Source organism: Capra hircus, chromosome 6 (assembly GCF_001704415.2).
Source record: "Capra hircus breed San Clemente chromosome 6, ASM170441v1, whole genome shotgun sequence".
Taxonomy (NCBI): Eukaryota; Metazoa; Chordata; class Mammalia; order Artiodactyla; family Bovidae; genus Capra; species Capra hircus.
Genome location: NC_030813.1, coordinates 5,824,173 through 5,839,643, shown reverse-complemented (window position 1 = coordinate 5,839,643; position 15,471 = coordinate 5,824,173). Strand labels below are relative to the sequence as shown.

At 41.8% G+C, this 15,471-nt stretch overlaps 1 protein-coding gene across 1 annotated transcript; it reads right to left on the bottom strand.

The window, feature by feature from the left end:
• On the bottom strand, positions 1-9,613 carry LOC108636257 (rho GTPase-activating protein 20-like). Its single transcript, XM_018049902.1, has 6 exons — positions 9,553-9,613; positions 7,298-7,467; positions 5,360-5,521; positions 2,055-2,164; positions 1,355-1,541; positions 1-135 (listed from the first exon to the last, which is right to left on the bottom strand). Exons 1-6 carry the CDS (start codon positions 9,611-9,613, stop codon positions 1-3), a joined length of 825 nt encoding a protein of 274 aa, XP_017905391.1.

Below are 15,471 nucleotides of genomic sequence, written 5' to 3'. Positions count from 1 at the left end.
TCACCTACCTGAAATCTCACTGTTATCAGTGATATCACTGTTCTCACAACTCACTGAGTTCTCTCCAAAGAGAGAAGTGATATCTTCTCCAAATATCTTGAGACAGTTTTCAATGAGGAATTGTATCAGAGAAACCTGTAACACAATGGGGCAAAAAAAATGGTGTATTACTTTACATATGGCGTAATAGTAAATCACATTAAATACATGAATCTGGGCTCTAACACAAAATGCAAAAGATGTCTGAGAAAAATTCAGACTTGATTAAATATATGTATATATGGATATATATATTATATATAACATCAGTTTTTTCTAAGAAATAACCGATACTTTCAAGAGTACCTTGGGCACCAACATTAACATTCTTTTAATTATTGGGCTGAAGTTATAATATGTGGGCTGGTTTAATAGCTAAAATTTTGTAATGATGCTTACATGCTTAAAACTAGGATTATTTGCAAGTAGCCCACATAGGATATTTCGGACAAAAGTGCATATTCTCTTATTAAGTTTTATTTAGTTTTATTAAAATGTTTCTAGATTTATTGATAAGGAATTTATATATAGCATCTTATTAAAACTTATTAAGTTTCAAATACACACAAATTGTGAAATTCACTTCAATGAAGAAATATCTGAAAGTTAGGTAGCAGAGGTTTCTGTGTGGGGTGGGGGGCGGGAGGGAGGTTGTGAAGGCAGAAAGCATCTGGAGAGAAAACATGTCTGTCTGTCTGTCTATCTACCTTGCCTTGCCTCCCACTTGCTGTCTAGGGGAGCTTGGAGAAGAGCTGTGATCTTATTAGGCATGTTATGGCTCTGTTAGGATGTTCTGAAATATTTTACTAGCTTCCTCATCCTCTAGTGGAGACAAAATAGAAGCCAAGTATTTTCCTGAATGAGCCACAACTGGCAGAGTGCGGCCAGCGTGTGTGGAGCCTCGGGTGCTCGTATGGCCCAGGCTGCCTAAGATGTGCCGACAGGGACCAGATGTATTGGGTTTGTAATGGTTGTGTAATGATGAACTCACAGTTTGGAGGCTCTTACACCCTCAGTGATGAGGCTGAGAGTTGAACCTTGGCTCTCCGGTTCCAAAGCCAGGTTCTTTTCTATCATATCGTCCTACTCTTACCTCTCTGTTGTTTAATCCCTTGGATGGCAAGGGAGAAGTGACTCAGCTGTTCCCAGTTAAAAGACACCTTCCCATGCCCAACCAGAGTAGGACTCTGCCACTCCAAGGCGGTGTAATTAAAATGTGCACTTTAAAACACTGGTTCACTAGCGTTAATACCACAGACTTAGGTTCAAAATGGGGACTCTGCCCCACAAGGCATAAAATGAGAGATCTTGTTACCTTTTTGGTGACATTTTCAAATGCTGAGCCTCCAGAATTAAGCAGACAAAGGATGCTTGGGGTGAGACACACGGATAAATTATAAGGTGTCATCTGATTGCATGAAGAATGTTGCTCAATGTTGTGTAACACTCCAAAAAGGTATCTCAAAAACACTACATTGGCTCTAGGTAGCTGGTCTACAAGCCTAATGACAGAAAAAGCACTTATGAATAAAGCGAGTCATTTTGCTTAGTAAGTGGAAATACAGAGAACACAGTACTTCTTTTTCTACCATGTACACAGTCCATTCTCACAGTGCCAGGTATGAATGCATACAAAAATGTTTCACTGATTTTAATTCCTGAACCAGATAAGCCCTACTCTGGTTAGTTATGTGTTTGTATTTAAGATCATACCCCTGGCGGATTGGTTCTTTATCATCTCTTTCTATGCCAGTGGATTTCATCTCCAACAGTTTCACGTATTCAGAAGGTGTAAAATGGTCAAGCATTCCATGTTAATAAGATTAGGAGAAAAACACAGTGTCGCCAATAAGGCATGCATCTCTCTTCAAACTGGCTTCCAGGGGTATCCTCAAGTGAAAGCACTTGATACTGCTCATTATTTCAGAGGACACAGCTGTAAACTATAAGCTGATATTTTCCTAAGAGTATGTTGGTTGTGTTTTCTCAGAGTTGAGTAATTAGTGCAGCATTACCTCTGGGTCGCAGTTATTTTCTCCTCCTCATTCCCTTGATCAATAACAGCAAGCCATTTATCATAGAGATGGGCTGAAAAGATGCTTCCTTGGATATTTCGAAGAAAATCCTTATGTAGATCAGAAAAATATATATTATTTTATGATAAGTTCAATGGAGAAATTGAAAGAAAATATTTAGTTGAAAAATTCAATTCAGTCCGCAATTCCTTCACAGCCACGCAGACTGATTCACACAGAGCTTGGCTGTGATTCTCCACAGCCTTGCACACTCCAAGTACTGGTTGGATTTTCCCCAGCTAAAATTAGAAGCCTAAAAGTAGAGTCTAGGCTGTGGTGAGAATGAGGCTACAGCTCCTTCTATCACCTGGAGCTTACTCTTTGTGTGCATGTTAACACATTAGTACAGACTGGAAGGTCAGGTGATAACTCACCCGAAATCCTATTTGTTTCCTGAAAAGAAATGCACATACCCATTTTGTTTGTTTACTTCAGACACAGTGCTTGCTCTGAATTCAAGAAAGAGAAGTTCTGAAATAAAACAAAACTACACCCCTACATGCTCTTATACACATATTAAGAGAAACCGGAGGTATGTGTGCTCTTTGGGAAAAAGCTAGTATCGAAATCGCTTCGATCTTATTCTTTTGTTAAAAAAAAAAACCATATAAAAGTTCAGTTCTACAGACTTTTAAGCAGCAGGTGTTAGAAATAAACTAATAGCCCCAATGGGTAAACTACACGTTACCCTTGCAACTCTTTGAATGGAATATATCCTCCCCAAAGAGGAAGCTGAAAATTTACATACATGGCAACTTCACACCTGTGGGATAGAATATGCAAATGTAAGCTTCCAAAGTGGAGGCCTGGAAAGTTTATCCTGATGACCAAGTCTTAATATGATAGAATGGGGCCTATTAAAATGGATGAAGTTGTAAACTGTTGTGCAAGCCTGAGGGGAAATGATTGCATTGCCTTGCCAGTTTCAAAGGCACAACTTGCTTCCACTGGTCTTAATATACAGCCTGACTTCTCTGAAGAGTATCTGCTTCAGGCAGTGTTTCTATGGCAACTGTCAGCCATAGATTATAACCCTGTCAGCGTTCACTTGTTTCAGTACTTACTGAGCTGCTGTTTGTGTCCGGCACTCATGAGTACTGTGGATAGACTATGAAGATAACGTACAGAGTCTCAGTGCTCTCATACTTTTTCTTGTGATTGGTATACAGTACCCAATCATGGTCATTAGGTTTTCAATATGCTTCCTACGGAGTGTCCGCAGTGTATTGGGAGGGAGGAAGCACTCCATTTCAGTTCAGCCATTCAGTCCTGTCCTACTCTTTGCGACCCCATGGACTGCACACCAGGCTTTCCTGTCCATCAATTCGGTCTTGTTCAGATTCATGTCCATTGAGTTGGTGATGCCATTCAACCATCTCATCTGGCTTTGGCTTCTGGGAGTCTGGGGGTGTGCAGCAGGCCCTTTGTGGTTAAGCCAGGACATGACTCATACGGAATATGCTGTGGCTATTTGCAATTGGCCCTCTGTTTATAGACAGTTTAATGGAAAACTCAATATGGTTCTGACGATGTATTCACTTCTGATTTAGACCACCTCTGTGGTTGCTTGGACGTATGGTATTCTCAAGGCCAGAGGTGCAAAGTTTGATTCCCCACCAAGATCAATCAACTTTAGGAAGACAAAACTCTGGGATTGTCTAAGACCTGTACGCTTATAGCATGGAAACAGGCAAGAGCCTAGTAACACTTACTCACAAATCAAATCAGTTCCAAGTGTGCACCTTATAGAGGGTAGCACTCTACTTGCTATTTGCATACCTAGTGTGTATTATGATGGTGCAAGTGTACTAGGGCTCACCTCTAAGTCATATCTGCACTGTTGCTATTATCATACAATCGAACATTAACAGGGGACAAGGAAACACCACATGTTCTTTAGTTTCTAAGATAATTTTAATAACCTACTGTATCAATATAGTTTTCTTCATAGCTGCTAACAAGTTCCAAGATGGATTGATTAATTTTTTTTTCTGTTCTGTTATCGCCCTGGTAGAAATTTAACTACATGCTTGTGATTTAGCTGTATCATTTCAACCTCAGTCTATTTTTGTATAAATTGATGGAACTTTTCCTAATTACAAACTGATTTTGACTGTTGGACTCACTTTAAAAATAAGATTTATAAGATGGGGCATATAGTAAAACTGGTTACCATGTAACTGTAACCTAGGGTGATGGGTTAAACGTACAGATATTAACAAAGGTTGTTAAAGATGGGAAGGGAGAATAAAGGAGGAAAAGGTGGAACAAATGATGGAGTCATCCCTACACTAATTTTAAAGTAAACGGCATTGAGAGACAGGGGAAGGAAGGATGATGAAGTGATCAGAGATTTTGGGGGCCTCACTAAGCATTTTTTGATTCATTGTAAGACAAATGGGCTTCCCAGGTGGGGCTGGTGGTAAAGAACCTGCCTGCCAATGCAGGAGATGCAAGAGAGGCAGGTTCGATCCCTGGCAGGAAGATCCCCTGGAGTCGAGCATGGCAACCCACTCTAGGATTCTTGCCTGGAGTGTTGCATGGACAGAGGAGTCTGCTGGGCTACAGTCAATGGGATCACAGAGAGTCGGATGCGACTAGGCGACTAATACACACACACAGACACACACACGAGTTTACCACAGTGAGTAAACATCTGTCTTGCATCCATGCTAAGTTGCCACAGCCATGTCCAGTTCTGGGCCCCCTCATAAACTATAACCTGCCAGACTCCTCCGTCCATACGACTGGAGTCATATGCCAGTCCCTGTTCCAGGGGATCCTTCCATCCCAGGGATAGAACCGTTTTCTTGCATTGCAGGCAGATTCTTTACTGTCTGAGCCACCTGGGAAACTACTTCTGTTAACTGTTTCCAAAAGCTTAATATGAATTTTATTTTGGAAATGTTGCCTTCATTAGGAAGGTGATGAGGAAGTCATCCAAAGCTGGAAGCTTGTTTTGGTAAACGATCAATGTGTAAGTGGGTATTTTGAAATTTATTCTTCCTCTTCTGCATGGAGTGTTCAGGAGGACCGAGATGTGCAATGAAAAAGGAAAATATCTAATATATGGGGCTCATAACATTTGAGGTACATTCCTTCAATTTTGACTTTGTGAAGTGTTTTCCACGTTTCACATCCTTCCTCTCTTATGCCTATTATGCTTCTTGGATATTCATAGTGAAGGACCAGTCATACAGCTTTAGATTGACTCTGTGTGTGGACGATGCTCAAACTTTCCTTACCTTTAAGACAGACGATACTACGAGAACGGATTCATCATCCAAGTTCACTTTGTGTCCAGCGTTGAGTTTCTTCTTTAGGGCTATGCAGGATTTTATACTGGCTGGTTCTCTGAAGATGCCTTCTGTGAACGGCCCTTTTTGATTGATAAAGGAAAGCATCTCCTATAGGGAAGGAAAGAAAAGAAAACTGTGGGACATTTCCTATCTAGAAGCCCAGAGCACAAGCTTGCTCCTGTTTTGACAGAGCTGTGGTATATGAGGGTAGAGTTCTAGAACAGCACCGAAGTCAATTTGAAATTTTTACTTCAGTGTCTGTAAATATATTTCCTACCCAACAATCGATTTGAGTCATACACTGAAACATTTTAAACACTTGTGTAGTCAGATTTTCTGTTTCAGTGAATTTGCCATATTAACTGTCTCTGCTTTGAGGCCTTTGAGGAGTCACCCTCTCCTTCACGGCTGCTTTCTCATTATTCCCTATTATAGATGCTCTTCCCTGAGTGTGGAAATCTTTTTGCCATATTCATGCGCCATTTGTTTATTCCCCTTCCAGGGACTGTCCACCCCATTCATTTCTGTTTCCTGTATTCCCTCCCCTCAAACTCAGGCTTAATCAGGCTCCTCCTCCTCTGATCTCATTCCTTTCTCATCAGCCTTTCTAGTTCCTTTTCCTGTATTTTCAGGTCCTCTGCTGTCTGCAAAGTTAGAGAGATAACAGATATTGGAGCCAGGTGTTTCAAGGATTGTGGAATCTGTTATGCTCCTCATCCACTGTGTGACTTCGGGCATAGCACATTCTTGGGTGAGGCTCTTTTGTTTTTCATTTATGAAGTGGGGGTGGTGATAGTCATGGCCACCGCCTAAATTTTCTGTGAAAGCGCAAGGCCTGGGGTAGTAGCTAGCACATAACTGCTATGATAAATTTCTCCGTATATAGCATACAATTCCCTGCATCTAGTGTAGTGCTTGGAGAGAGAGTGGACAGTGAACAAGAGTTCATGCTTACACTTCAATACACTAGCTTGATATAGCACAGTCCAAACTCTGTGACTCTCTTTTGACACATTCTGGCAGGATCAAAGGATTCATCTTTGCCAGAGGATGCCTACTTTATGCTTAAACACTTGAGTTACATATCAAATAATTGTGAGACCTTTTGAGTCATAGGGGAACAGACTCAGCTGAAGGAGACTTGAGAATAGTGTGGATTTCAAGGGAGGAGACCAGGAGACAATGTGAGGATGAGGTGGACTCTCAGAGCTTCTTACACACAGAGTCTGAGGAAAGGTACAGGGCTCAAAATAGCCTGGAGTTAAACTCCCCTCCAGATCCTCCCCACCATTCTATGCAAAACCAAGAGCTCTCTCACCCAAAGAAAAAAATGGACATTGGGTTGATTACGCCCGGCTCCCACTCGGTCCCAGCCTCTGGCTGATCTCCAAAATTCCTTGCCCCAGCTGTTTAAGAGATAGCTACTCTGAATAACCTTGCAAAAGAACGGGCGCCCTTAAGACAGTAGCTTTCCACATCCATGCCTATATAGACTTCCTCTTCTTGGGTAAGGGCAGCAGCTCCCTAATCTGACTGCTGCCCTGTCTCACCTCATTAAAGGTGATCCTTAAAGTGCCAGGTCTCATTGTTTTTCTCAACCTCTCCTTCTCTGACTGCCTTACCTCACAGAGTCCATGTTAACTGGTCTGAGCTGGTATAGATGGGTCTTTGTTGAAATCGGTGGAATGGATGAGAGTAACTTTTCATTTTGTATTTGCCTTCTGACTCTGCAGTACCTAAATCAGATCTTTTTCTTTGAAATAACATTGTGAAATTTATCGGACAAAGCCAGACTTCTTCATGTGGAGTAGATTGGGAAGAGAACACTTGATCTCTGAGAACTCCCCTCCTCAGGAAGGTTACAGAAACCAAAAGAAGACCTACCAGAATTGGGGTGGGCAGGGTGTCATTGTCACATACGTCCTCAAAAGGAGCTCCAAAGATCTGTTTTTGCTTTCTGGGTGGTAGAGGTGGGTGTTGGGTGTCCTCGCGAGTCCTGGAGCGACACCAGAAGGCCCAGTTTTTGACAGAACTCTTACTAACTGTCTTCTTGTCTGAATCAAATGTAGAAGAGAGATTTTCAGTAGTAGTAGTTTAGCTTATTTAGCCTATTTCCACCACTTACATTCAGCAGCATGTTCATGGCAGAGGCTGAAAGAGAGAAACTGAACCATTTGTTATATAGAATTCCCCACACTCTGAAACAGGCTAATTGCATCCTTGTGGTGTTAACATGTTCTTCTTCCCCATATTCTGCAAACCTAGAGGCGTGATCCGACTCAGGGGTGATTCTCCCTGTGACAGTACTCCCCAGACAGTGCTATCTATTCCCTTTGCCCTGTGTCATGAGGCACTTAAGCTGTAGTTATACAGGTTTCCTAATGGTAAGTATTATCAGTGGATTCCGGTATCAGATCTCCTTTTAAAAGCCAAAATATTTAAGATTCAAATCAACCAGCAGTTGGTTATCATTTACTTTTTTTTTTTTTTTGGCTGCAGGGAACGTTTTATAACTTTTACCCTTTTGAAATCCAATTCTTCTCCAGAGTAGTTTATCTTATATTCACTTCCCCAAATGTTGGTTAACATCCTCTTCTTTTTTTTTTTTAATTTATTTTATTATTTTTTTTAAATTTTAAAATCTTTAATTCTTACATGTGTTCCCAAACATGAACCCCCCTCCCACCTCCCTCCCCATAACATCTCTCTGGGTCATCCCCATGCACCAGCCACAAGCATGCTGTATCCTGCGTCAGACGTAGACTGGCGATTCAATTCTTACATGATAGTATACATGTTAGAATGCCATTCTCGCAAATCATCCCACCCTCTCCCTCTCCCTCTGAGTCCAAAAGTCCATTATACACATCTGTGTCCTTTTTCCTGTCTTGCATACAGGGTCGTCATTGCCATCTTCCTAAATTCCATATATATGTGTTAGTATACTGTATTGGTGTTTTTCCTTCTGGCTTACTTCACTCTGTATAATTGGCTCCAGTTTCATCCATCTCATCAGAACTGATTCAAATGAATTCTTTTTAACGGCTGAGTAATACTCCATTGTGTATATGTACCACAGCTTTCTTATCCATTCATCTGCTGATGGACATCTAGGTTGTTTCCATGTCCTGGCTATTATAAAGAGTGCTGCGATGAACATTGGGGTACATGTGTCTCTTTCAATTCTGGTTTCCTCGGTGTGTATGCCCAGAGAAAGAAGAATGGAACTGGAGGAATCAACTTGCCTGACTTCAGGCTCTACTACAAAGCCACAGTCATCAAGACAGTATGGTACTGGCACAAAGACAGACATATAGATCAATGGAACAAAATAGAAAGCCCAGAGATAAATCCACACACATATGGACACCTTATCTTTGACAAAGGAGGCAAGAATATACAATGGAGTAAAGACAATCTCTTTAACAAGTGGTGCTGGGAAAACTGGTCAACCACTTGTAAAAGAATGAAACTAGATCACTTTCTAACACCGCACACAAAAATTAACTCAAAATGGATTACAGATCTAAATGTAAGATCAGAAACTATAAAACTCCTAGAGGAGAACATAGGCAAAACACTCTCCAACATAAATCACAGCAGGATCCTCTATGATCCACCTCCCAGAATTCTGGAAATAAAAGCAAAAATAAACAAATGGGATCTAATTAAAATTAAAAGCTTCTGCACAACAAAGGAAAATATAAGCAAGGTGAAAAGACAGCCTTCTGAATGGGAGAAAATAATAGCAAATGAAGCAACTGACAAACAACTAATCTCAAAAATATACAAGCAACTTCTGCAGCTCAATTCCAGAAAAATAAACGACCCAATCAAAAAATGGGCCAAAGAACTAAATAGACATTTCTCCAAAGAAGACATACGGATGGCTAACAAACACATGAAAAGATGCTCAACATCACTCATTATTAGAGAACTGCAAATCAAAACCACAATGACATACCATTTCACACCAGTGAGAATGGCTGCAATCCAAAAATCTGCAAGCAATAAATGCTGGAGAGGGTGTGGAGAAAAGGTAACCCTCCTACACTGTTGGTGGAATGCAAACTAGTACAGCCACTATGGAGAACAGTGTGGAGATTCCTTAAAAAATTGCAAATAGAACTATCATTTACTTTTGTAGTAAGTTTCCTTCCTCGGTTCAATGACCTGTTTGGCTTTCTGAACACCAGTCATGCCCAATTTTCTCCCATCAAAAGAATCACCTTTCATGAGACATCCTGCCTGATCCTGCTTTTCAGTCAGCCTCTGGACCTCTCCTCTGGGAGGTCACACACCTCAGTCAGCTCCAAGGATGACTTCCTGCCCTCAGGGTCTTGGGAAGTAGTCATTAAATGCAGACTACGTGCTTTGATTACAGTTGGCCATTTTTGTGTAACACCTCACTCAGCTAACCTAAAGATGAATGTTAACTACCAACAGCCCCTGTCAAAGGAATGCAGATGAAGGGCTTTTCAAAGAGAGTGATCAGCAATGAAAAATGGAGTTCAGAGTTTCTCATGCCCAGCTAAGCATGTTTCCCTGGTATTTGCTCAATAAACCTGCTTAATATTTCCTTAAATAACCTGCTTAAATAACCAGCTAAAGAAGTCAACAGAGGAGCCAAGTTGTAGAAAAATCAACAGGAGAATGTAACCAGATATTTTAAAATGCCCATCCTCTTGTCTGTTCTGAGACATAGAGAGTACATCACCATGTCCTTTCAAGGGACTGAACCACTTGTGGTGCTGGGTGAGAGAACTAGAAGGCTCCTATTCTGCCTCTTAATTGGATAAGTTGCCTAAAACTGTTTGAGCTTCACTTTGCTCAGACTTAACAGAAATGATGCTACTTACACCTCACTGGACTACATAACATCATGTACTACTCATCACAAGACATGGCACATAGCAGCCTTAATAAAGGTAATTTCCCTCCTTCAAAGGGCCTAAGGCAGCCTAGACATCAGTCACCTCCCCCCAAGCAGACTCGACCCCCATTCTCCATTTGATTTTGCAGCCTCCAGAAGGTGTACATTCCTAGAGGAATGCCATCATTTTGCCTTAGGCTCCTCCTGCCCTGACATTCATACTGCCATCATTTTAAAAGGAGATAATGAAGAAAGCAAATGCATTCATAAATTCAGCAAGAGATTCTCCTAATAATATGTAGAAATGTAAAAAAAAAAAAAAACAACACACATTTATATGGGTTGAGTTGCTTTATGCACCCTGGTTTCCCTACTCTTGACCTGATTCTTTTATTTCTAAGCTACCCACAGGTATTCATATATTCCAAATGTATTCATTCATTGTTCAGCTTTAATAAGAATATTCGTAGGAAGAAAACTCTATTAGTTGCTACAAAGCTATACGTCCAGCTCATTTAAAAACATAGTCAGAAAGCAAAATAGACATTAAGCCCTATACTTTTATTTTCAGGCCTAGATGGACCTTTCGTTATGTACATTGGTTGGTGTTAGAGTTCTTGTTGGCTCTGTGACCAAGAAAAATATATAGTATAGCCATGAAAAGTATGGTGCTCATGTGTTCTGTCGTGTCCAACAATGAGACCCCATGACTATAGCCTGTCAGGCTCCTGTCTGTGGATGTCCCGGATATTAATACTGGAATGGGTTGCCAGGGACTGTTAAAAAGGTTAACTTTATAACCTCATCTTTCTTAAACAGTCCTGGCAAGATTTAGGTTGGTGTTTCCTCATGCTCAAATTAGGGTTTGAACGTTAAGAAGTGAAATTTTGAAATGTTGTGGGTGTCGAATAACAACTATAAGAAGACAAATACTTTCAGTAGAAATTCTATTCTGGCCCGAATACATCCTTAAATAGTCAGACATTTTATTCAGATGAAGAAATATCCATGAGACAAAATTGCGGTGGTATCAGGGATCATTGTGAGAGGAAAGATTTTAAAACAAACATACAGACATATAAACATTCAGTCCAGTTCCATTTGCAACCTGGGTCTGAAGCAGAATGGAAAGTGAGCTTGCTGTGGAGGTAGAATCCAGAGTTCAAGTCTCAGGGGCGGTCCTAAGACGGTGGAGGAATAGGATGGAAAGATCACTTTCTCCCCACAGCTTCATGGAAAGAACATTTAAGCCTGAGCAAATTCCACAAAATAACTTCTGAATGCTGGCAGAGGACATCGGGCACCCAGAAAGGCAGCCCACTGTCTTCGAAAGGAGGTAAGAAAAAAATATAAAAGATAAAAAGAGAGACAATAGAGGTAGGCACGGAGATCTGTCCTGGGTAGGAAGTCTTAAAAGAGAAGACGTTTCCAAACACCAGGAAACACTCTCACTGGCAGGTCAGTGAGGAGTTTTGGAATCTCAGAGGGCAACATAACGGGGAGGAATGCTAAATAAATAAATAAAACCCACCAATTACGTGCCTAACAGCAACTTCCAGCAGAGAAGTAGTCCAGACACTCACATTTACCACCAGCAAGCGGGGGGGGGGGGCTAAACAGGGAGGTGCAGGCTGCATTGTAGGCACCTGGCCTGAATGCCCTGAGGGCAATCTGACCCCAACTGTGGGATAGCCAGACAGAAAGTAAAAAGAGAGAGAGAGAACTATCCTGGGAAAAGCCCTAACCTAAGGCACTTCCTGGCCCACTCACAGAACAAAGGACTGAGCACCAGAGAGCTAGCTGGCTGTGCACTGGCTGGAGACAGGGAGGCAGGCGGGGGCAGCCAGAGCCAGAAAGGGGCAATCTCAGCCCCAGAGGGGCATTCTCTACAAAACTGCAAGCAGGCTCTCATTTGCTAACCAAGACTTCTTAGGATTCTGGGTGGTTGACATCCGCCGAGAGGGTTGCATCCAGGGATCAGCTCCCCAGAAGAGACACATGGCCTACCTGAGACAGGCACACCTGCTGACACCCAGGAAACCGAGTGGCTGGGATGGAGGAGGTGATAAGACGCACCACACCTGGGGGTGACTGTGCTCGCCAAGCACCTGGTCGCCTGAGCTGCTCGGACCGGGAAAGTGCACAAGAGGCAGGTCCAACCGAGTCTGAGCCTTTGTGGAGTACCTGAGAAGCAACCTGAACCTGAGTGGCTTAGACCTGGGAAGTGCACGCAACCCAGGGCCCACCTCAGACAGTTCCAGGCAGAGCAACCTGGAGCCTGAGCAGTGTAGACTGGGAAAGCACACACACCGTGAGAGGGGGCAAACCCAGTGCGGCCGGGACCTTGTGAGCATACGCCAGTGATATTTGTTTGCAGTGTTCCAACCTGCCCACAGCACGACTGAATCAGTTAGCCTAAATGAGTGACCACCTTCGATCCCCTATGTCAGGGCGGAAATTAGACACTGAAGAGACCAGCAAACAGAAGAAGCTAAAATAAACAGAGGGAACCGCTCTGGAAATGACAGATGCAACAGATTCAAACCTTGTAGTTAGCACTGACTACATTGGAAGGGGCCTATAGATCTTGAGAAGTATAAGCTGGATCAAGGAGGTATCTGAAACTGAACTAACCCCACACTGCCCACAACAGCTCCAGAAAAATTCCTAGATATATATTTACCATTGTATTAAAAAAAATTTTTTTTTAATTTTTAAGTCCTCTAGTACTCCTTTCATTTTCATTTTTATAACCTACTATTACCTTGCAAAAAAAAAAAAGGACCCTATTTTTAAAACAAGCTTCATATATATATTTTATCATTTTTTGTGACTTTTTTTTTAAATATTTTATTTTGGGGAGTGTCACGTTGACTCTAGACTTTTAATCTGTGCTTTTTGGTATTTGTTGTCAATTTTGTACCTTTACGAACCCAATCTCTACCCATTTTTAGTTGGGAGAGTGATTACTGGCTTGATGGCTCTCTCCCCCTTTTCACTCTCCTTTTTGTGCACCAGGTCACCTCTATCTCCACCTCACCCTTCTCTTCCCTACCCAACTCTGTGAATCTCTTTGTGTGTTCCGGGCTGTGGAGAACACTTAGGGAGCTGATTACTGGCTGGATCTGTCTCTCTCCTTTTGAATCCCTCTTTTCTCCTCCCGGTCACCTCTGTCTCCTTCCTCCTTCTTCTCTTCTCTGTGTAACTCCATGAACCTCTCTGAGGGGTCCAGACTGTGGAGAGCACACAGGGAATTGATTACTGGCTAGCCTGCTCTCTCCCCTTTTGAGTCCCCCTCTTCTTCTCCTGGTCAACTCTATCTCCCTCCTCCCTCTTCTCTTCTCCGTCTCACTCTGTGAACCTCTCCGGGTGTCCCTCACTGTGGAGAAGCTTTTCATCATTAACCTAGATGTTTTATCATCGGTGCTGTACAGATAGAGAAGTCTCGAGACTACTGTAAGAATAAGACTGAAAACCAGAGGCAGGAGGCTTAAGTCCAAACCCTGAGAACACCAGAGAACTCCTGACTCCAGGGAACATTAATAGAAGAACTCATCCCAAAGCCTCCATACAGTGAAACCAAGCACCACCCAACAGCCAACATTTCCAGAGCAAGACATACCACACAAATTTTGCAGGAACTCAATAACATAGCCCTGATCTTTAATATACAGGCTGCCCAAAGTCACATCAAACCCATAGACATCTCAAAACTCACTAATGGACACTTCATTGTACTCTGGAGAGAAATCCAGCTCCTCCCAAGAGAACATGAATGCAAGCTTCCCTAACCAGGAAACCTTGAGAAGCCACCCGCACAACCCCAGCCACAGTGAGGAACCTCCACAATAAAGAGGAACCACAAGCTGCCAAAATACAGAAAGGCCAACCCAACACAGCAATCTAAACAAGATGAAAAGGCTGAGAAATACTCAGCAGGTAAAGAAGCATGATAAATGCCCACCAAACCAAACGAAAAAGGAGGAGACAGGGAGTCTACCTGAAAAAGAATTTAGAGTAATGATAGTAAAAATGATCCACAATTTTGAAAACAAATTGGAATTATAGATAAATAGCCTGGAGACAAGGATTGAGAAGATGCAGGAAAGGTAACAAGGACCTAGAAGAAATAAAAAATTGTCAATATATAATGAATACTGCAATAAATGAGATCAAAAACACTCTGGAGGGAACCAGCAGTAGAATAACAGAGGAAGAAGGTAGGAGAAGTGAGGTAGAAAACAGAATGGTAGAAATAAACGAAGCAGAGAGGAAACAAGTATAAAGAATTATAAGAAATGAGGACAACGTCAGAGACCTCTGGGACAATGTGAAACACCCCAACATTTGTATCATCGGTGTCCCAGAAGAGAAGACAAAAAGAGAGGCCATGAGAAAATACTCAAGAAGATAGTAGTTTAAAACTTCCCTACAATGGGGAAGGAAATAGTCACACAAGTCCAAGAAACCCAGAGAGTCCCAAACAGGATAAACCCAAGGCAAAACACCCCAAGACACATACCAATCAAATTAATGAAGATCAAACATAAAGAACAAATATTAAAAGCAGCAAGGGAAAAACTACAGATAACACACAAGGGGATTCCCATAAGGATAACAGCTGATATTTCAACAGAAACTCTTGAGGCCAGAAGGAATGGCAAGACATACTAAAAGTGATGAAAGAGAAAAACCTACAACCCAGATTACTGTACGCAGTGAGGGTGTCATTCAAAGATGAAGGAGAAATCAAAAGCTTTACAGACAAGCAAAAGCTGAGAGAATTCAGCACCACCAAACCAGCTCTCCAACAAATGCTAAAGGATCTTCTCTAGACAGGAAACACAGAAAGGGTATATAAACTCGAACCCCAAACAACAAAGTAAATGGCAACGGGGTCATACTTATCAATAATTACCTTAAATGTAAATGGGTTGAATGTCCCAACCAAAAGACAAAGACTGACTGAATGGATACAAAAACAAGCCCCCTATATATCCTGTCTACAAGAGATCCACCTCAAAACAAGGGACACATACAGACTGAAAGTGAAGGGCTGGAAAAAGATATTCCATGCAAATAGAGACCAAAAGAAAGCAGGAGTAGCAATACTCATATCAGTTAAAATAGACTTTGAAATAAAGGCCGTGAAAAGAGACAAAGAAGGACACTACATACTGATCAA

Bases quoted from the DNA above. Each gene is read 5' to 3' on its own strand.
- LOC108636257 (XM_018049902.1), bottom strand. From the start codon at position 9,613: ATGACTGGTGTTCAGAAAGCCAAACAGGTCATTGAACCGAGGAAGGAA. The intron at 7,468-9,552 runs GTAAATGATAGT...CATTTGATTCAG, and splicing joins GAAGGAAACTTACTACAAAA to ACAAGAAGACAGTTAGTAAG. The intron at 1,542-2,054 runs GTAATGCTGCAC...TTCTGTCATTAG, and splicing joins AAAATAACTGCGACCCAGAG to GCTTGTAGACCAGCTACCTA.